This window comes from Acinonyx jubatus, chromosome C1 (genome assembly GCF_027475565.1).
Source record: "Acinonyx jubatus isolate Ajub_Pintada_27869175 chromosome C1, VMU_Ajub_asm_v1.0, whole genome shotgun sequence".
NCBI lineage: Eukaryota > Metazoa > Chordata > Mammalia > Carnivora > Felidae > Acinonyx > Acinonyx jubatus.
The window spans coordinates 65,186,929-65,210,368 of NC_069381.1; the positions used below are offsets into that span (position 1 = coordinate 65,186,929).

General features: G+C 34.6%; 1 protein-coding gene and 1 pseudogene across 5 annotated transcripts in view; one reads left to right on the forward strand and one right to left on the reverse strand.

Annotated features, from left to right (window-relative positions):
* The window catches only part of ADGRL4 (adhesion G protein-coupled receptor L4), a 108,999-nt gene that overhangs the window by 18,975 nt on the left and 66,584 nt on the right, over positions 1-23,440 (reverse strand). For 2 of the 5 annotated variants that reach the window (XM_027058794.2, XM_027058793.2), the window contains exons 7-14: positions 23,213-23,396; positions 21,805-21,921; positions 16,833-17,038; positions 15,157-15,210; positions 14,468-14,641; positions 12,856-13,059; positions 10,326-10,546; positions 10,137-10,203 (exon numbers count right to left, since the gene is read on the reverse strand). In XM_027058794.2, the coding sequence (XP_026914595.1) occupies positions 10,137-10,203; positions 10,326-10,546; positions 12,856-13,059; positions 14,468-14,641; positions 15,157-15,210; positions 16,833-17,038; positions 21,805-21,921; positions 23,213-23,396 (1,227 nt within the window). The remainder of the gene's footprint in view (positions 1-10,136; positions 10,204-10,325; positions 10,547-12,855; positions 13,060-14,467; positions 14,642-15,156; positions 15,211-16,832; positions 17,039-21,804; positions 21,922-23,212; positions 23,397-23,440) is intronic. The other 3 variants (XM_053214300.1, XM_053214301.1, XM_015066249.3) reach the window with 2 other exon arrangements.
* Positions 18,183-18,954, forward strand: LOC113599292 (transcription factor BTF3-like; annotated as a pseudogene).

The window sequence follows — 23,440 nt, forward strand, 5'->3', positions numbered from 1 at the left end:
GGTAGAGTAATATTAGTTAAATAAAATCATAATAATTTTTCAAAGAACCCCAAAGGCTTTTTTTTTCTAAAAAAATAAATATTCTAACTAGAAATATGAAATTAAGGACAATTAAAAATGGGTGGAGCATTAAACTCACCTTTTAGCTTCTTCTCAATGACAGAAAATGGAAAAAGGAATTTGAGCAATTAGATGTCAAACAGGGCATTGGAAATTACTTACTGATGAATATGAATTAATGAAACAGTAAATCTCTATGCTATCTGTATTCCACATACTGATCTGCAGTCTGATATAGTAAGGATGTTAGGTAGGGTATTTTGGTTAGTTGTTGGATATTCTTGGCAAGATTTAGATAAAGCAAAACAAAATGAGGGAAGAGATATTTATAAGGGCCAAGATTTCCCTCATTTTCAACAATATGGAAAATAATTTATTTTGACACCTTCACAAGCAAAATAAAGAATTGAAATTTTGTGAATAATTTTCTGAAACTCTGTAGTTGCTAGATCTTTCACAACTCAACCCTAAGACAGTTTGCCAGAATCTGGAAGAGAGAACAAGATCTTCATGGACCTAACAAAAATCTGCAACCTTCAGAAGGGAAGGACATGTGGTAGTGAAAAGGTGCAGAACATGAATCTGGAAAACATGAGCTTGTCTGTACCACTCAGTAGCTGGGTAATCCTGAGTAAATTGCCTAAGCTTGCTAAACCTTAGTTCTTACTTATTTAAAGTACAGACAAAATGGTGCCTGTTACCCAAATAAGTGTGAATTAAGCTCTAATGACTAAAGGCTGCGCCCTAATAGTGAACAACTTGGGGTCTCTTTTTGATCAGATGTCATTGGGAGGCATGCTTTCTTCATCAGAAGGAATTTTAAATGTTCCTTTCTTGGAAAAATCTGAAACTAGACATGACAACATTTACATATGAGAAACAGAAATCAAGACACAGCCACACAGATAGTCCATGGTCTCAGAATGAGTCATTTGTATTTTGCAGAGAATAATGAAGGAGATGGAGGGTTATAATAAATACTTACAGGAAAGATTAAATATTTTCTCATGTGTGGAATAAGATTTCTGCAAATGTTAATAAAGATTGATTGAAAGAAGGGCTCATTTTTGTTGCAGACCAACCAACAATGTCGGCAAGGACATTGTATTATGCTCAGAGTTAGATCAGAGGTACAACAATGATCAGAACAAGTACTGAACTCTTGGCCAAGTTTAAGTGAGTAGAAACTTTTATCTGTTGTAGAAGGTTTTATCTGTTGCCCACATAAGAATGTACATAATTTGCTTTAGTATAACCAGTTCTCAAGGAATTGGTATACTTGAAAAAGTTATAAATAGCAGAACCCCCATAGGGATTTATAAATAAGTCAAGGTTATAGTTAATAGATTTAGTGAAAATCTAGTACACGTTATCTCTTACTAAATGCTATTACTATTTACATTTTGTTGTACTACCAAAGCTTTTTGTGAGGATTAACTGAGGTGTTAAAAGGGTTTTGTAAAGATTAAAAGACTATACAAATGTGAAGTGAATAATAATTCTAATGATACCTTGCTTTACCAACTCACTTTCACTATATCATGATGTAACATCCCTCACTGTAAAGCTATATTTATAAAACAAAATACCAGTGATGAGCTTCACCTTGGTCAGTGTTTTCTAATTGGGCTTGAGAGACCCAAGGGATATTTTTTCCAGTATTCTTTTTGGATCTCTAATTTCTATAAAGTTATTCAATTTTTATGAAACTTTGTTAGTACAAATCCCAAGGAGATTATCTGAGAATATAACTTCCACGTATGAGAATGCATTGAAAACTACAAATGTATTATTTATGTTAAGTATTGTTTTAAAACTCCACTTTTTCTTTTTTAAACTCTAGCTACTATTGTTCCAAGAAGGTTGGAATAATACAAAAGAAAGTAACAAAATGTTACAGGCACTGAAATGCTTATTAATATGTAATATGAAGAAAAGGTCAGAATTGTAAAATGCCTTGAACCACAGAGGTCACTAAAAGATGCATCTAACAAACACGATGGTATTAAATTAAAAGATGTAATGAAATGTCTGTGTTGTTATCCATAACATGTAAAATATACAATGGCTAGTGTTTCCAGTATAGCTTCAGCGGGGTTATCTAGAGGACATTGCCCAAGTTACGATTTTAATTCTTTTTTTTAAATATTTTTGTTGTTTAAAGAAAGCTGCCAAACGCACTCCTATAGAAGATGCTTAATGTCCAAGCCTAGACTAGTGGTTCCTAATGGAGAGGATCAGGGATATCATTCCCCCGGGGATGTTTGGCTGTACTGGAGCCATTTTTGGTTGTCATGTCCAGGCATCTGTGGTGGCAGTGCTATTGGCATCTGGTGAGTAGAAGCCAGGGATGCTGCTACGCTTCCTATAATGCAGAGGATAGGTCTTCCCACAAGATCTGGTCCAAAGTGTCAGCACTGCCATTGTTGCAGAACCCCGGTCTATCATAATCCTTCCCTTGGGTTTATATATTCCAGGGCAGCTGTATAGACACTATAGTAAATAGTAATATCTACTGTTGGCAAAAATGACAGAAAAGGGACATCCTCAAATATTGTTGGTATAAGTATCTACTGAAGTAAATATTTTGGAGACCATTCGTAAATTTAAAACATTGTGTTTTGTTGCATTTCTACTCCTAAGAAGCATTTCTTAGCAATTTTATGTTTTGGATGTATGTAACTATATTGGAACAAGAATTCCCTGTGCATGCAGTATTATTTATAATAAGAAAATATTAGGTACAAATTAGATGTTCATCAATAAGTGGTAAAATTAATTAAAGCATAATATACACAATATGTAATGATAAAATGGTAGAATTGCATACCATAACAAAGAAAGATGAATATGACGTATTGTGGGTTATAAACGATTCAGGTTTTTTTTATTTGTAATCAAATTTTTTGCTTAAGTTTGTATAAATGTGTATGTGAAATGTGTGTGCACATATACACGCACATACCAAAGGTCTGGAAGGAAGCAGAGCAAATATTAAGAAAAAGAGTGGTTATGAAAAATATTGAGTGTGGGATAAAATATCCACTTTTTACTTTATATTGTTTTATAATATTTGCATTTCTTTGAAGATTGGGCAGTCTGTGAAATTAAAAAATGTAATATGAATAGCTCACACAATAATAAACATACATGGACATTGTCTCTTGTGTAAGGGTTATGTGAGGAATTCACTTTTGAGGAGGTTTTAATAGGCATTTCCTGGTGAAAGGGAATTAAGAGATTGCAGACATAGAAAGAACAATTAGAAGAGGCCACTACAAAGAACTGAGTGGAAATCTGGGCAAACCTAAAAGGAAGGGGCTAGGAGTAGTAATATAGAAACACTCAATTATAAGGGTTGTGATTTAAATTCAAATGGAAGCTCCCATTTTTAAAAGAAAATGCCTTATGTGGACATAGCTTAATTAGCATTTGCCTCAATCAAGCAAATTCTATTCTTCAATACTGAACATGTCTATGGGAAACTTCAATTTCTACTTAAAAGTTAAATTATTTTCACCAACTCTTTTTTTATATTTGTGTATTTGAATCTAATCGCTTGTGCAGTTTTAGTTGAAAGGATTCAGCATTAAAGATTAAAAATATTGAAGAAAGAAATGAATTATGGAAATTATCTTCAGTTTGCAGCTTGCTTTACAAAGATTTAGAAGCCTCTTTCTTGTACAGCTCCATCTTTCAAAAGCATGGCTAGGGCTTTTTATGTATAGTTACAATCTTAACATTTTAAATATAGCGATTCCTAGATAGAATCCGAGGGGTCACTGGTTTATACTTCCAATTTCTAAGAGATCCTTAATATTAATGAGTCAACACCTGAGGAAATACTTTCATTTGATCAATGCAGAAAACGTTGCTCCTCAAATACCTAAATCGTTAACACTTATCAGAGGAGATTAAAAGCTTGAGTATTCTTTTGAAGCAACATACCTGGGGGTAGAAAAAGCCACCAATGCTGATTCGAATTCAGTTCTTACTCATTTACATATTGTCTTAAAGGCATTTTACATTATAATCCCAAACCTGACGTACTTCAGGTTTCATTCATAAAAACAAGCAAACATCATTTGCAGGACCTAGTCCCTCCTCTACAGAAGAAATGCAAGAATTCCATGTATGAATGAAAAGTACTGCCATTGTTCTACAGAGATGTCTACTCCGGAGTGCAAGTCCTCCCAGATTTGTTTAGCGTAAGTCACGAAATTAATCATATAACTCGTTTAAAAGGCAAAGCATAACAGAATCAACACTAATTTATCTATTTACATTTGAAGTTTCGCTTACATTTTGTCTTTATCCTGTCTTTTTATTCTATGAAATTTTTATTCCTTTTAAGATATTTTACACTTTGTTTCAATTTCAGTTAAACTTTGTCTGGCAGAGTGTTCTAGAGACTTTTAACACATTCCAAAAAGTAACAGGCACGTATGTTAAATCTTATCTTGCCATAATTAAATGCTGCCACATCTTCACCAATATTTTAAAAATTAGGATTTATGCTTAAATACACACACACACACACACACACACACACACATATATATGTATTATATACGTATACACACAAATACACAGTATTGGCCAAACATACCTTTCCTTGCATACATTTTTTTTTTTACTGTGCAAACCATGGCTTTAAAATTAGTCTTTATTTTCTAATACAAAACGTATAAATAAGAGAGCCAAAAATTATCCTCCAAATTATTGTGCATTTTCGCATTTTAAGTTTAAAGAATGGATGCCTTTCCTAAAACATTTCTTTTTGCTTTACCATAGCCTTATTGTATAGGGTGGGCACTGATACCTTCATTTCAGGTGTTGGGCATCCAGGACACAGAGCAGTCACGCAGCTTTAGAAGGATCTCATGGTGTTTCTTCCTGCCCCATTTATTACTGTGGTCTTTATTAATGGATTAATTGAAATATACAGATAATTATTAAGGACTTACTAAATACTTCTATATTCTGGGTGGCCAAAAGAGCCTGTTTGATAGTCTAGGGTTTATAGAAAATGCAATGTGAGTGTTGCTCTGTAAAGAGTGATTGTAATTTACTGACCGGAGGCGGCCCCTAAGGTTGTGCAACAAAATGACACTGATTATTGAGCAACATATGGTCAGCAAATCAAGAAACTCATAGCTCTGTTTGGGAATTTGGATGTAGGGGATGGGTAGCATAACGCATAAGGAAAATTACTGTGTGCAACAAAACAGAGCATTAAAAGTACTATAGAGAGTTTGAATAAAAATTCTATGGTATGTATGTTGGAGAGAGAGATTGGCTGCAAATCTGGAAAGGTTTCCATCACGTCCTGTGTTGATTAATGATAAGATTTCAGGCAGAACTGCAAGGTGGTAGGATTATTGGAGTGCAAAGGAACAAGAAAATATCCAAGAATATCTAACAAGGATGACGTTTTTGAGGGAGTTGTTTTGTGGGAATATGCAGTGTGAAAACAGGCTGGAAATAGGAGGGATTCAGCTAAATTACTGAGAACTTCACATTCCAGCTTCTAGAATTTGGGCGATACACAAAGGGAAATATCAGCCCTGGAATCAAGAAAGCAGGCCATGGGTTCAACTTCATGAATGTGAGTTTCAGCTCAGGTGCTTACTAGCTGTTAAGCAAGTTGTGTAATCACTTTATGTCTCATTTTCTCCAACTTCAAAATAAAATACATACATACAGTCATATTTGAGTTGTTTGAAGGATTAGATTAAATGTGCTAAAACATGGACAATGATTAGGGTAATATCAGGAATAAAATGAGGTTTAACATCAATGTTATTTTTTTAATAGTTGCTATTGTTTGAGCTGAGTTGGGGGCAGTTTATTATGGGAAGGTTAAAATGAAATTGATAACGGCAGCAGAAATGTAAATTGATAAGGCAACTGCAAGAGAGGCAAGATAAAATGGAAAGGTAGGCTCTAGTTTCAAGTTTTTGTATCAATATTTATTTGTAGACTTAGAGCCTTGAGCCAATCACTTAACATTTTGAATCAAATCCTATTTTTTGTTAGTTATAACATGGGATAGATGATAACAATGTGAGTGATTTAAGGACATTGAGTATTAGCTATGAATGATAGTTGTTTAATAAACTGTAAATTTAAAAAATTCCCATTATTAATACTAGAATCTTAGGAAGGGATAGCAATAGTTTGATTCTGAAAGTAGAGGAGAAATGGATAAGTTTATGGAGGAAAATCTGATAAATAATTAATGGCATCCAGACTAGGAAGTGATGAAGCCGTGAAATGACAATAATCGAATATTCTTAGTAACAGCCAGATGATAATAATTTTGTTATTTCTGGCATTGTCTTATACACAGTGATGACCATTTGTCTGTGTTCTTTGTTTACCTTCAAGGGAAATCTGGCATATTTATGGGGCCTCTTGTTAGAAACTTAAATTCACATTAAAAATCTGCTGTATGTAAAGCGGAATTTGCTTCTTTCCCCTTCTACAAACAAGTTCATTCATCTCAATGAAGATTTGTTGAATGATTACCTTGGCCCATATTCTTGCCCACATCTTGTCCATCATTTCTATTTTATTATGTATTGTTCTTTGTCATTTGTTTTGTTTTGCTTTATCCTCATTGATAGCAGGAGATAATTCTTATATTTCCTCTTCTCCCCTCATGCCCATACCACCTAATTAACATGGAGAACTTAACTGTATGGCTTGGCATCCTTACCTACCAGAATATACCCAAACATAGGATAATGACTTTCCATTCAGTACATCAATGTAGATGAGTGTGGAGCAGCATAGTTGCTTCTCTCATGCTGTCCCTTCACTGATAAAGCTCAATTCCTCTGCTTCATGACATCACTTTGGTTTAGTTTAGTTTTTATTATTGCTGGTAATCTTGGCTTATGTGATGGCCACTACTTAGAGGTATATGTGATTTTCTTAGTGTTTATAGTATTTCCTTTCCATTTTGGCCCCTTCTATTCTTCAGAGAAGGGCAGTCATGCCACCATTTAACCTCATCTTTCTTCAAGCCATTCTCTGAGTTGTGCATAACTTCACTTTGACCTGGCAACCTTCTAGGCAACCCTACAACTTTTGTCCACTTCTCTAAGTTTCCTGTGTTTATACAAGAGCTGAAGTTGTGTATGTTCTTTCATCATTTTATTCCTAGGCATGCTATCTAATGATCCCTTCCATCCCTGATGTCAAAGGATACTCTGGTAAACATGCAGGTTGCAGGAAACTCTGAAAAAAGCAGGTCTAGTCTCTATGTTCAGATTTGGCCCAAAGTCGGGATATATGTCAAGCTCTCATAGATACTGGATCATTTTTTTTTAATATTTACTTATTTTTGGTAGACAAAGAGACAGAATGCAAGCAGGGGCGGGGCAGAGAGAGAGGGAGACACAGAATCTGAAGCAGGCTCCAGGCTCTGAGCTGTCAGCACAGAGCCTGACGGGGGGCTTGAACCCACGAAGCGCGTGGTTTCAACGACCTGGGCCAAAGTTGGACGCTTAACCGACTGAGCCACCCAGGCGTGCCAATACTGGATCATTATACTCTGCTCTTATATATCAAGGAGACATGAAAATCCAGTCAGGCTGGCATTCAATCTGGAATCAGAATGATAATTTTATTCTTACTATATTTCTTTTTCTTTTAATTATTTTTTTAACGATTAGTTTTGAGAAGAGAGAGAGCATGAGTAGGGGAGGAGAGAGAAAGAGGGAGACACAGAATCCAAAACAGGCTCCAGGCTCTGAGCTGTCAGCACAGAGGCAGACGGGGAGCTTGAACTCACAGACAATGAGATCATGACCTGAGCCAAAGTCAGATGCTTAACTGACTGAGCCACCCAGGCGCCCCTATTCTTACTATATTTCTGATTCTATTCTGCAAACCTTTTGGAGTACTCATCCACAACTTGTCTTCAAAATATAGGGGAGCACTTAACATTTTTTTATTGGCAGCAAAAAGAAAAGCTTTTCAAAAAGAACATTGCACTCCTGCAAAGGCCAAGGACTCCCGGTTCTAAGACACTACCCCTGAGGCCCCCATCTCCAGTCCTCTTACTAGGCTACAGCTGGTCCTACTGTCTCTTTAACAGACCCATGGGAAGTGTCAGGCCCAAACTGTTAGGGGCTCTGTTTTCAGATGTTTGGTTCCCAATATTTCTTTTACTTCATCTCTGAACTAGAGATGTATACTATTCTGGGATGACAGGATGTGTTTCACTTAACAGTGTGTCATAGAGCAGAATAATAACAATTACAACAATATATAGCTGAATATAAAATTATAACAAACAATAACAACAACAACAACAAAGATAATAATAAACCAGTGTTAGCCAGAAAAACCGGGAATAACAACAATAAATGACTTCACTTCAATCTGATAATTATTTAAGGAATTTCTGCTGCTTTTAAAGATACTGAAGAAGATAAACATTATTCAGTTTTAGAATAAAACTGAGGTGCCTCATCTATTTCTTAAGTAGCCTGACCGTCTGGTTAAATGGAATGATTATCATACTGAAACTATGGAAGATAAATTGGTTCATTAATTCCAGCCTAGGACAGTGTGACGTTATTCATTTAGGCACCTAGGAAAGTTTGTAGGACTCATTTTTAGATAAGCCCATCTAAAGTCTGTGGACTTTACTATAAGATAATCCAAAGTTATCTTTTCCCTTACATAAGCAAAAGTAAAAAAAAAAAAAAAATTTCAGGGAACACTTTCCATTTCTTCCTTAAGAGCAGAATACTCCTATTTTTCTTGTTTTCACTATAATTTCTAGCTCACTACTTCTTATCTTAATTATAAGAATTACTGATCCAAAAAACTTTCACTTGTACAAAACAGTACCAGAGATGGCCCATTCTGTAGAGAGGGAATCAGTAAAATCAGAATATACAGGGAGTGTGTTTATACAAAATACTCTTATCAGGGCAATGCACAAAAATACAGGAAAGGAACAACATGCAGTCTATCTTCTCATGTGGGTTGAAAATTTTGGAATTACAATAAACTATGAAATTATTTTAGCTGAAATCTAGCTAATGATTTCTTGTTATATTACTAGATTCACTGTGAAAATTAGAAATAATTTTCTGTGATGATTAGGAAATACCGCCTCTGAATGCACTCTGTTTCCCCAACACCATTAAAAAATAAACCCTGATGAAACTCTCTGCTTTACGTTTCAAGTCTTTCACACTTTAGCAGCTTCCTTACAACCATAAAAACACAAGGGGAAAGAGTGAGAGAAAAAAACAATTCAAAAAGGATGGCTAGCTTATGGTCAAAACACAGGTGACAGAGTTGTCCAAAATACTGTTACAGCTTCTCCGTTGACAATTCACTCCATTCTAGAGCCTTGTCAGCCCTCCCAGATTCATTGACCGGCTATTATATTCAGAATGGCTCTGAAAACTTAACAGCACTTAGAAATGCTCTTGAGATATCTAAAAATGTCTTTATTTAGAAAGGAAAACATAACACCCGCCAAATTTGTAGGTTTGAAAAACCACTTCCAATAAGAATTAAAAGGCCCTCTTCCTCACTGAAATGGGACTATCAATATATGACTTGTCTGTTCATGAAAAATAGTGGGTTCTTGTCTCTGATGTCGCAATTTAGTTTAAAATCACTTTCTTGATGACAGGGTACATACAGATGATGAAACTATAAAGATGACAGTCTAATCTTCAGAGATCACTGATTATCGATAAAAGATTAAATAACGTAAACATCTGAAACGCCAGATTATCAGCTGGTTGGCAAACTCTCAGTATTGAAGTGTGCTGAGACATTACTGATAAGTGAAAAATGCTTTTCCTGTATGTTATGCAGAAATATATCCTCCTCCAGGAGAGGCAGATGAGTTTTAGTACCTCTGAATTTAATGTGTATACATGTATTTTTTCTCAATAATGATGCAATATGTGTAAAATGTTAAAAAATGATATACTGTAAAGTGCTCAAAATTATTGTTTTCTCTCAGAGTAATGCCTGATTGCTGACAATTTTGATCATCACTGTTTGGAATTTGAACCAATTTTAAATATACGTACAAGAATGATTAGACATGCTGGTCCTATAAAACTCCAAATAAAGTTGTTTTCTGTGCTAAGCCAACATCTGAAAAGTAAATAATAAATCTATAAATATGTTTGTATGTACTTCACAAAGCAACATTTTCAATGATACACAAGCATATTCAGAATTGCATTTCAAATACTTACGAGATCATCTTAACTTACACTTTAGTGGTGCCATAATATCTATATCCTAGCGATGCTGAAAATCCAACTACCACAGCTGGGCTGAGATAGCCAAAGATATAAAAATTCTTGTGCAAAAATCCCTTGTTGTAGATGACACCCACAACAATGAGATAGAGGTGTATGCCTTCAATGCACATCCATGCAAAGGCAGCTAAAAAGAAATAATGCAGCAGCCCAGCAATGATTGAACAGAAGAGCTGGAAACCAAAGAAAGAAAGGAACCATAAGCAGGGTTTGCTTTAACATTAGCATAACATAACATCCTGACTTTCTCCGTAAATTATGCCACTTGATACAATGCTTGCTCATATTAAAATATCCTCATCAAGTGCCAGTTTTTTAAGATGTACCACTTCCAGGTGAGCTTCTTCAATGTGAAGCACCAGTTGTGAAGCAATCCTGTGACAGAACTAAGTGACTGGTCTTGTCCAGAGAGAGTTACAGTTTTATACATTTATATTATGGGATCGGTTGGGGATTCGTCACAGGTAAAACGTGATCTCTGTGTTATGATTTAAGTTGATTTCTGTTTTGGAGATGCCTTCACCCTCCTCAATTTTATTCATGCTCAAAGAATGAAAATTATTGCTAATACCATGCTAAATGAAATATAATAAATATCTTGATTATCATGACAAACAATTGACTTTACAAAATGGACAATGGATAATATATTTTACAAAAAGAATTCATTATGGAAGCACTGTAAGCTGTAAGATTATCAGGTTAAGTTCAAGATGGATTTCAGTTAAATATTACTTATTAGTATTTACTTCACAAATAGAATTGGAGTTAGGCTTAGAAGAAATAATATAAAAAGAAGTAGTTACACACTTCTGTATTAATAGAACTAACAGTATCTATTGCTGGAAAAGGAATATAATTCACACTTACATACCTATTGCACTTAATAAAAAGGAGTATAATCCAAGCATAATGAGATTATATACAAAATATATTAGGGGGTACTATATAAAGTTGGGAACACAGAGGTCACTGGTAATCAAAATTTGGGAGCTACTTTAGTGAGGAATTGAGATTAAACTATGGCTTAGTAAGGAGAAAAACTTGATAAGTGAAACAGAATTGAAAATACTCTAAGGAATAGTTTTAGGGAAAGGATAATGGGGGGATGAAACTGAAGGAAAAATAAGGCATTGGAGGATAGTGAGTGGTATATAAAATTGGCAGGTGTTGGGAGCACCACTGCAAAACAACAACAACAAAAACAGTTATGAAGTTTATAGTCTAGTGTATACTATTTAAGATAGATGTTTGGTGGTATCTACTTCTGAAGAAAACCTTGATATCTAGGGGTTAGTGTCAATACTTGAAAGATTTCTACAAGGATGGCGATGTGGAGACAATTGAGTGTTTTGTGGCCATGAGAATGCACTTCTCCAATCTCCACCTGCAGGGAGGGCAATTGACCTAGAGCTCCAGAAGCTGCACTAGGAAAGACATTGCCCTGTTCATGTTTCCCATAGGCTGCTGCTACTGAGACCTTCCTCTTCTTGAGACACAGATTTGACTCAAGGTCTTCTCAAAGGACTCCTTGACAACCATGCTGAACTTTCCTGAAAAGTGCACTGCTGTGTCAAACACTTCCACCTACTTGTCCTTCCTTCCTTCTTTCCTTTACACATCTTCTCATGCAGATACTCACTTGCGTCTTGGTCTGATGACTCTCCAGTCTCTCTCTTCCCATTATCCCTCAGCCATTCTGCCTAATTAATTTACTGCATGTTTAATCCCATTTTTTTTTAATTTTTTTTTAAACGTTTATTTATTTTTGAGACAGAGAGAGACAGAGCATGAACAGGGGAGGGGCAGAGAGAGAGGGAGACACAGAATCTGAAGCAGGCTCCAGGCTCTGAGCTGTCAGCACAGAGCCCGACGCGGGGCTCGAAGTCACGGATCGGGAGATCGTGACCTGAGCCGAAGTCAGCCGCTTAAACCGACTGAGCCACCCAGGCGCCGCGTTTAATCCCATTTTAATGCCTGCTCCTAGGAGGATTCAGACTAATACAATATAGAAACTGGTAAGGCCCTAGATCAATAATGGTGGGAAAGAGGTTGTTAGGAAAGTGTAATGACTAGGTGGAGCCTATTTGTCATAGCTCAACCTATGAACCCAGCTGCTTTTATGTTAAGATAAACTTTTAATTTCCAATTCTCGCTCTGTCCCTTCTGCCTTTGTTTAATGCCCAGGTAAAAACACAGCAAAACAAACAAACCAAAAAACAAACCAAAAGGTTATTTCTTCAGTTTGTAGCAAAGTTTTCACTTGTCCCAATGGTTCATCCTAACAAGGGACACTGTGCCTAATGAAATTCACAGGCAGGTTTTAGTTATGTTAACATTAGCAAACTTAGAAAACACTTAGGAACAAAATATATCCTATGTTTGCTCATTAAGCTCTTAATTACAATTCATGATTTTATGACATGTATATTTAGGGAAAAAAAATTAGAAAATAAAAAGAGACTGAGAGAGATCTACATACCTTATTAGTATTTGTATTGATCCCAACCAGAAAAACAAGTTCAGCAAGGAATAGGTTACAGCAGAGATTTTTGTGAATTGTTGTTCTGGTGCTTTGAATTTCACTGAAGAACCAGAAGGTAAAAATGCATATGGCAAGGCAAATCAGTGAAATAATTATTCCTAGTTGAGTGATCCTTGTAAGAATATTATAATCTTTAATACCCTAAGGGAAAATAATAATAAAGCTGTTAAGAGAATAACTCAGTAACTTGTCAAAGGAACTACAACATATAATGAACTTCCTTTTTGGTGTAACATTAATCAAAATGTTCATAAAATGTAAAAATACAAATGTGCATTTAGATGAGAAAAATTTTGTACCTTTGAAAATTCTCAATATTCAGAGAAATATGATATAAATCATGTAGCACTTTAAAAGTTCTGTAATTAGTGATTTTTTTCTGGGCACAGTGTATATTAGTACATGGTTTAACAATGTTATCGTCATCAGTTTCATGATATTAGAAAGGCAATTCATTATTGTAATGTGAAAATGGTTAATTAAAACAGATTTATCAATGGTAATAACAAGTCTTATTTCTATGCAGCAATTCATCTAAAACACATTAAACAAAGGTATCAGAAATACTGAATATATAGAACATCAAAATAGTAAAGCTGAAAGATTTTGAAATGAGAAAAGTTGGTTTTATTCTAGCCAGATGAATATTTATATTCTATATACAGAGTAGAGGCTTCTTTTCTCACTTAACATTCAGGAAAAAAAGTCTTTATAACTGACATGGTGAGGTAGATCTATTTGGCCACTTTATATATTTGATGGATTCTCGATAGACATAGAAACTAACCTGATATTTAATGATAATTATGATACAGAGATATAAAATAAGAAATTATATAATGTAAAAGAAAGATATTAATGATATGAAATACATAGCATGAAGCTATTCACCGTAGAGAGATTTTCATGTTTAAAAATCTTGTAGGCTTCTACATTATTAAAACGTTGCATTAGTTATAAATATGCTAATACTTATTGACCAGATGTCAAATATTTTTACCTAATTTGTACTCGGTAAAAATAAACTTTTGAGACAAAAGCAAAGGCCCTTAAAAACCGTGATACATTTAAATATGTAAATGGTTTTTTTCATGTCTTTCTTATTTATTTATTTATTTATTTATTTATATAATTTATTGTCAAATTGGCTAACACGCAGTGTGTAAAGTGTGGTTTTTGAGGGTAGATTCCGTGGTTCATTGTTTACATACAACACCCAGTGCTCATCCCAACAAGTGCCCTCCTCAAAGCCCATCACCCATTTTCCCCTCTCCCTGACACCCCATCAAAAGCAACATAAGAGTCAATGGAGAGATATTTAACATACAGTCTACTAGCTATTATAGACTGGATAAGTCCTAGACTTTTTTAGGTTATGGTAGGTAAGAAAGCAAAGATTAAAAAAAGATAATGTTGGGGCTTTATCAATTAACTAAATATGATATTTACACTCAAAGAAACACAAAAAATCAATTCTCTTTCCTGAAATAACCAAGAAAAAAGAAGGAAATAGGCAGGTTTATAAATATGAATCGGAAAATTATCTTACAATGGAAGGACCAGAAGACATCAAAATTGCAAAATGTGTCAGGTGGTTACAGCGGCATGAGGTATGGGTCTCATTTGAGTATGTCAGCTCACAACCCACTGAAGACCAGCTACCATTCATGGTGTCAGGTGAGTAGTTCCAAAATGCACACTGACTCTTATACTTATCTGTGGTCTGAAAAAGAGACATTTTACTGATGGAAAAAAGAGAAAAAATTATACATCTAGTATCACATTTGTCATATTTAATATACCATTTTGTATGTCAATATAATTAACACCTTGCCTAAAAGTAAAGTATGAAATCAATGCTAATAAATGAATGTCATTGTTACGTGGAAGGATTTAAGTTACCGCAACAGTGCTACATTTTATCAATTCCTGTGTCACACAAGTTGTTGTGAGAATTACTTATTATCCAAAGAGATCATTTAGAATAGTGCATGACACATAATAATCATGCAATCTTCATTTAATAAAAGTTTATTGGGTATATACTAGATATTAGTCACTGACCCAAGTACTAGAAATAAAGTATTGAACAAAACAGTAAAAGTATTTGTGTTGTTGATTTTATATTCTCATGAGATGAGAAATGATTAAACAAGAAAAATAAACCAAACAAAGGAAAAAAAAAAGTAGTTGGGGTTGGTCTGAGGAGGTCTTAGGAGATGATGTTAAAGCAAATACCTCAATGAAGTTAGAGAGAGTAAACCCCGAAGACTTGGGAACATAGGGTTCCAGCTGGAATGGAAAATGAAAAAGCTTTGAGTTAAGACTGAATAGGAATCTTCCAGAACCATCTAGATGACAGGGTAGTTAGGGTATAGTGAATGAGATAAGGATCAGTTGAAGACAAGATCAGAGATAGGGTCTGATCACATAGGCTACAGGATGGTTGTTTAGTAAATAGAGTTTTCTTTACCATATACTTATATTAAGTAAGCATAACATAATACTATTATGACAACTACTTTTAATATTCCTTTGAGGTAATGGAGAAGTGTATACTAACTGGTGAAATTGCAAATAAATTCTCAGGGAATCAGGAAACTGAAGCTGTTATATAGGAGATAGCTTCTTTTTTTTTTTTTAGGGAAAAGATAGGATCCAAATTTTATTCTAAGAAAGAGGGAAACCATGAATTAGTGAATGTGTTGTCCAAAGAAAGTGATAAAATTTCATAGTGGTCATTAATTTGAATGGATAAAAAATTTGAACACAGAGGAAGACTAAGGACAATCAACTTTCCCATTGGTTTTGGTGAAGAATTTTTATTTAAATGTGTGTTGTGTTTTATTTTGTCATTGTATCAGAGATTGGTGACTGAGTTGTCCTTGTCATCTCTTCAGCTGCCAAAACATTCTACTAGTAAAAACTGCAGAAAAACCATCAGACTATGTGAAAGAACAATGTTTTGTTTCTAGTGTCTAAAGGTCATTTAGCATCTGAAAATATCTAAGTTTCGTTTCCATTCTTAAAACATTTCACATCTTCTTTTGCACTGAACATAATGCCTACCAATGTTTAGGTTTGAGCTACTATTTTCTTGTATTTTCTATACATTTAGTTTCTTTCTACATTAGATGTCTTTACTTATAGTGACACATTTGTATTGTATGTAAGCATATATGTTCTTTTATTATATGCAAATACAACTGTCTAGCTTCAAGACTCTTCAAATGGAGCATTAAAGGTACCTTATTCAGGTACTAGGACTGAAATTCTATTGAAAGTCCAAGAAACCATCAACTGTAAAAAAGCAGTGAGTAATCTATAATCTTTAGTTTCCTCATTCATTTTTAGGTATATAAAAAAAACTATTTAGTTCTTTCTAATGTTTATTATAGTAGAATTTTATTTTTTTGGAGCTTCAAAAAGATTTAGAATAACAATTAAAGAGCAAAGTGGTCTCAGCTAATTTCTTTATGAAATATTGTAAACATCTCTGTGATTTTATTGTAATCAGCATCTAAATCCCTGCAGCAATTATTATTTCAAATGGCAATTATTAATCAAACATCTCTGTCATTGGACAAATGACATTTATCTCTTTGATACGTTTTTTATAACTCATTCATAAAAGGTACAGACACTTCCAAAGTGAATGATGTAATTAAAAATAAAAATAAAATATAGCTTAATTTCAGAGAATCAAATGTGTAAAATTCCTTGATATTTATTAGAAAGTTTAGAGAGCACTGAAAGTAAAAACCTATTTTATAGAAAAATGAGTTGAAATTACTTTACTCTTTTATTTCAATTTTTAAACTGAAGAATTCACATATAATTAAAGTGACACAACAAAAATGCTCACTTCGAATGTTTCACAATCATAACCAGAAGTCACCAGAAAAACAGCTTACCTTTATGTGACTTAATGTAAATGTTATTTTTTCAAGTTCATACAGTGTGGGTGGGTTCGAGCTAATAGAGACTGAAATCACTGAAGAAACAACTCTTTCTTCCTCTTCAGAATTATCATAACTTTGAGGTTCCAATAAGAAGTTGTCAGATGATGAAAACAAGGGACCAATACTCTTATAATATAAAAATGTAACTGCAACGTTGCCTATCAATCAAATAAGTGGATTTAGTGAAATTCTTATAAATATATACATATATATATTTAAGCTCTCAAACATAAAAATTTAACAGTCCAAATGTTTACTCTAAGGCAGTCGTACAAATACCTAGACACCAATACATTGGTCATAGTAAATCCATGTCTATATAATCAAATCATATTAAGACATATTCTCTGACCTCTATGATTCTGAAACTGATCATGGACTATAACATCCCCTTTGCACAAGCTATATTTAGGAGAAAAACAGTCCTAGATAAATGTATTTCCAACTCCTAAGAACAAAGATGTGAGATGCATTCACTTAAAAGGTAAATTTTTTTTTATCTTTGCTATGCAAATATAGGAATTAGACAGTGGAAAAAAGTTATCACTGATTTAAGAGTATTCAGGAACTTTAGAATTAAACAAGTTGTCACATGCCACTGAGTTCCACCTCATGCCCTCTGAAATGTTTCCTATTTAATATTGATGACATACAGTTATGCAGTCTCAAGGCAGGAAATTTATTGCCTTGCCAGGCAGCCATTTATCTGTGCCCCTTGACACTCTCCAAATGCATAGGAGACCCGCATATAACCCAGTACTAAAAATGTAACCTTATCGGTACAGATTATCATGTGACTATCTTCCCTTTAGCTTAGACAGTGTACCTATATTAATGGATCTCATATTGTCTTGGTTTTTGAAGCAGCTCATTATTACTGATATGAAGTGTGTGAACAACTCAAAATCTAGATCTATTATCTTTTCAAAATTCCTCTTGCCACTTAGATCATACACCTCCTCTATCTGTTGCACAGAATTATGGATACTAAATTTAGAACTTTGCATTCTGAATTTACTCTTGGAATCAAAAGTTCTGGTTTCAGTCATGGCTCCTACTTGTGTGGTTATGGATGAACTGCTTTGAACTTCAGCTTCCTCACTTATAAAATGATGATAGTAATACTCACCCTAGCTACTTACTAGGCTAAGGTGGAGACAAATCAAATAACACATGAGGCTTCTGTAAAATTTAACACACTATAGTAATATGATTATTGTTATATTTATTAACTAGGAACATTATGTTTTGGCTTTAGATTACTGGACAACTTACAAAGAACTCTGTATCTGTTCCCTCAAATTTGTGACACCAGCAAATAATGTGACAGGCATCAATCAATCAAAACCATAAATACAAATGTTGATTACATCGCCCAAAAACCCAAAGAACTGTGCCCTCTAGCTGCCATCTTGGATCTCCATGTATGTGCACCTAATCTCAGTCGGTCTTCCTGAGACCCCCGAGTGTCAACCCTAGACCCCCATGCTGTGCCATTTCCACTCCAATAAGATGAAATAAAGTATCATGAACCAGGAGACACTTGCCAAACTGTCCAACTGTGCCTTGGGAGAGGAACTGCTTGCTTAAAGAAGGTGGTTCACAGAAGGGCAACAGCAGATGATAAAACACTTCAGTTCTCCTTAAAGAAGTTAGGGGTAAACAATGCCTCTGGTACTGAAGAAGTGAAAATGTTCACAAACCAAGGAACAGTGATCCACTTTAACAAGCCTAAAGTTCAGGCATCCCTGGCAGCAAACACTTTCACCATCACAGGCCACAATGAGATGAAGCAGCTGACAGAAATCTAACCCAGTGTGTTAAACCAACTTGGTGCAGACAGTCTGACTAGTTTAAGAAGACTGGCTGAAGCTCTGCCCACACAGTCTGTGGCTGGAGAAATACCATTTGCTACTGGAGAGGATGAGGAGGAGAATGAATTTCCAGATCTTGTGGAGAACTTTCATGAAGCTTCCAAGAATGAAGCAAACTGAACTGAGTCAACTTCTGAAGAAGATAAAACTTGAAGAAGTTATTAGGAGCTGCCTTTTCAATCTTTTTTCTTTAAGTTTATTTTTATTTATTTTGGGAGAGAGCAAGTTGGGAAGGGGCAGAGAGAGAGGGAGACAGAATCCCAAGCAGGCTCTGTGCTGACACAGCCTAATGTGGGGCTCAGACTCACAGACCTCGAGATTATGACCTGAGCCAAAATCAAGTCAGACGCTTAACCGACTGAGCCACCCAGGTGCCCCGGGAGCTATTTTATATTATGATTGCTTTTTAAAATTTTGTTCACAGATCTGATAAAATCTAGATCTCTAATATATTTAAGCCTGAGCCCCTTGGATACCACAACTATTTTCAGTGTTTGTTTATACACAATTCACTCTTTGCAGCTAATGAAGCTGAAGAAGCCTGGGAATAGACTTTGAAACAAGGTTAATTAAAAAAAAACAAAAAACAAAAAACAAAGAACCGTGATACAAACCTGAGTCCTTCCACATCACAATATCACATTAATGAATAATATTTTTGGATATTGCTATGGGTATGTGAGCTAGACATTGCCAAAATATATCATGATTCATGTTTTCTATCTTATCTAAAAAGGTATCACAAGAGAAGAAACATTGCTTAGAGGTTGCTGAAATCTATGTGTATTAGGTAAGAGTATTTTCTTGAACTGTCAGCTTAAGAAAACTTATATGAAAGAAAGAAATGAAGTAGTCTCACATGGTTGGGCTAGTGACATCATGAGGACTCTGAGTGATATCAACTAGTCCAGCCTTTGCTGTAGACTGACCAGGGCCTGAAGCAGGATCTGAAAACCTCTGAGGTCAACTTGACCCTGTCTGGTGGATGACCCTTTCATGTTGCAGTGACTTCTCAGAAGTTGCAGTAGGAGGTGGTCCAAAACCAAATGAAGCCCCGAAAAGGTAAGATGGGTTTTTAAAGTCTGTTAATCACTCCTTTCCTTTCTCAAGGAAAATATTTAACATTAATTTTTGACTTTGGGTAAAATGTGATTCTTGCTGCATAGAATGCTTCCAAATCCCTTGTTACCTCTGTTCTGAGTACTGTTTCAGTATCTGTCCATTCTCCTCATCTGAACCTCTTCTAATTCTTAGAGATTTCACACTAAATCTCGGCCTGATCTAGCTTTTAAGTCCTTTATCAGGTATGTACCTTCATTCAGTAAATGAGGAGTTTATTTACTAATGACAGGAACTAAAATTCAGCCTATAAAAAAGATTAAAAATCTACCTGTTTCTCCATAAACCTTCCTTATTTTCCTATGAATGACACTATGCAGATTTTAACTTGAAGCCTGTGTTTTACTAATGGGTTTTTATCGGTAAATGAATCATCACATGTAGACATCATAAAGCAGGTTTTATCAGTTTGTTAGACTTGCCCTTATTTTTAAGATACAGCCCTTAAGGAGATCAAATTTTCTCCTCGTGTTTTGTTGAGAGCTGATATTATGGTCTCTTTCAAGTGTCAGAGTTTGCATGTGTGATCTTCAAATATAACAAAGCTATCATACATTCAGACAGGATCTCTTCGAGATATTAATTCCATGACAATTTCATCATCTGTCGCTATAATAAGTATTGTCAATGGCTTTATTTTCAACTTTTAAACATTACTCAAATTGTTTTTGAAATTTCAACAGTTAACACAGTCTTTGGATTTGCTCCTAAAAATTATATGTGTGCTTGGTGAATTAGAATATGATGTAATAGGGTAAGAGCCTTGAGTTCAATGGTAGCATGGCCTAGTTATTTTTTCTTTGTTTTGTGACCTTCCGTGTCTTACTATTGTATAAAAATGACAAGAAAAAAAAAAGAGGATAATATCAACAGATTAGGAAAAAATCCCATATTAGTGTCATACAAATTTTTTTAAAAGATATTCTTCTGAGAATGAATGTGCAGAGTGTTAAAAAAATAAAGACACATCCATTTATGAAATGATGTCTATAAAAAACCATATGTGTGTTATTAAATATGCTTTTCATTTATATTTATGACCACCCACATATTCTTTGAGAAGCTATTATAATTCATGTCTTTTCTAGGTACTATATTTTGACCTATATGAAAACAAAAACAATTCTTCTATTGGCAGAGATTTTTTTTTTTTCCCTAAGTGCGTTGCATTAAGAGAGCAGATAAATGGTTAAAATAGCTGCTTGCTTGCCTTTGGTTAGGTGACAAAGATAAGCTGGTCAGGGTTGATTTCTTTGTTAACTTCCTCCCTACTAGTACTGGTTCTGTATTGTTTGTTGATGTGCATGGAGACAAATCCATTAACTTCATTGTGCCTTTGCTCCAGTAACCATAAAATGAGGAAATTAAGTTAGATAATCATCAAGTCACCTGCTGGTACAGGCATTTTCTGATTCCATTTCCTAAGAAAGCCTGCCAGTTGAAAAGTTTACTGTACAAAGACCAAGAAATGACAAGTGGGAAAGAAATCCAAGCCTAAACAATAACTTTCTGTCTTTCTGAACATTATTTGTCTTCCTCACACACTCACAAATTCAGTCTCCCAATGAGGAATATGAAGGATTGCTGAAGAAGAAATATTAAAAGAATTCTATGCAAATTATAGCACCTATGACTGATGAGAAGCAAGGAATGAAATGACAGTTTCTTTATATATTTCATTAGAATTTCAACAATATCAGACAGTTTCAGAGATTGGGCATAACACAAGATGGATATAGATACTGGCAGCTAAAATTCTCACCACGTATTTATATCAGAATGAAAATCTCAAGTACAAATACAGAAATTCTGTATAGAAACATCAAATATTTTCTATAAGAAATCACATGGGTATATATGATATAATCAAAGGCATGATAAGTATTTATTGCAAATCACTGACATTGAATACAAGACTATCAAAGTCTTACCATATGAATCATATGCAGCTTTTCTCTTTGGAAATATCTTTATATAATCTCCATCCACATTCATATGGGGATGAATATATTTCATGTGATTTGAATCAAAACAGAAAGCTTTGAGAGCTGAAACAAAATCATGAAAATCATAAATTCTCTGAAATTAGTTTAATCAAATCAGTGTATTCATTTAGTTAGGAACATTGTTATCCATCATTATTGTATTTCAACTTTTTTATGGTAGGTAGAATGAACACATTCTGAACATGCCTGGACCTTGTAGTTTATATCTAAAAATCTAACTCAAGTTTTAACGTTCTAATTTCACCATAGCACTCATGGTTTAATTTAATCTTTATTGAATTAAATGAAAGACAAAATATGTATGTACACCAGGGAGCTATAAACTATAATTACTAAATCAAAGATAAGCAACCACAATGGTATAGAGGACGGTATCTATAATTTACTATATGGAGAGTGATTGAGTTAAATTCTCGAGTGATAATTTCTTTACCTGGGGTAGTTCACCTTTTTTATGCGAGAACATCACAGAAATGCAAGGCTCCTATATATTAGTCATAAAGCTTGCTACTTTAATTTTGAGTAAGTGGTAAGTCATGATATAACAGAGTGATTTTTGCTTACCTGCTGTTGCACAGCAAGATGTCTCCCAGACAATACAATATAGATGAATGCAATGATTATCAGAAAATATACTTTGTTTCCTCAGAACAACGTTATAGGCATCTTCAATTTGATTCAAGATTCTGAATGTTCTAAGTACGAGATTGCATGAAGGAGGAAACGTTCTAGTTTGCTATGTTGATTGTTTCATATCAGAAAATCTGTCTAGAACTGTCTTTGGTCAAGGTAGACCCTAAGAAGTCCTGAGATGACTAACTCAAAATGACAAGGGAGTATTGTACTCTGAGCATTTAAATGCTAAATAGCTCAGGAATAGGATAAGGTGCAGAAGGTACGAAGGAGGCAATGGTTAGGTACCCATCCTTTTGATTCATACTTCGTTCATATTACTCTTGCAATGTGCATTGCCATTAGCTTCTGCATTGATCAAACAGCTGCCAATTCAATTAGCAGTATTTTATTTTTTTATAATTTTTTTTAAGGTTTATTTACTTTTGAGACAGAGTGAGACGGAGCATGAATGGGGGAGGGTCAGAGAGAGAGGGAGACACAGAATCTGAAACAGGCTCCAGGCTCTGAGCTGTCAGCCCAGAGCCTGACGCGGGGCTCGAACTCACGGACCGCGAGATCATGACCTGAGCCAAAGTCGGCCGCTTAACTGACTGAGCCACCCAGGCGCCCCCAATTAGCGGTATTTTAAATACATTCCCTTTTTAGAATGGCTTGTTTGGGAAACACTATTGTTTTGAAATTGACCTTGGCTTCTTACCTATATCACTTGAATTAGTATCGAACTGAGTGGTCTTTTGGAAGTTCTGAGCTATCCTTAAGGTAGCCTGTTCAGTAGCATGCATCAGTTTTGTAAGATAAGTTCTTCTACGATTCGTAGGTAACTTGTCCCAAACGATAAATGTGTCCTTTTGAACAAAATTATTCACAGTTTTTACAAATTCCTGTTAGAAAAAAAATAGTGTGTCTTTTAAAAAAATGTTGGAGT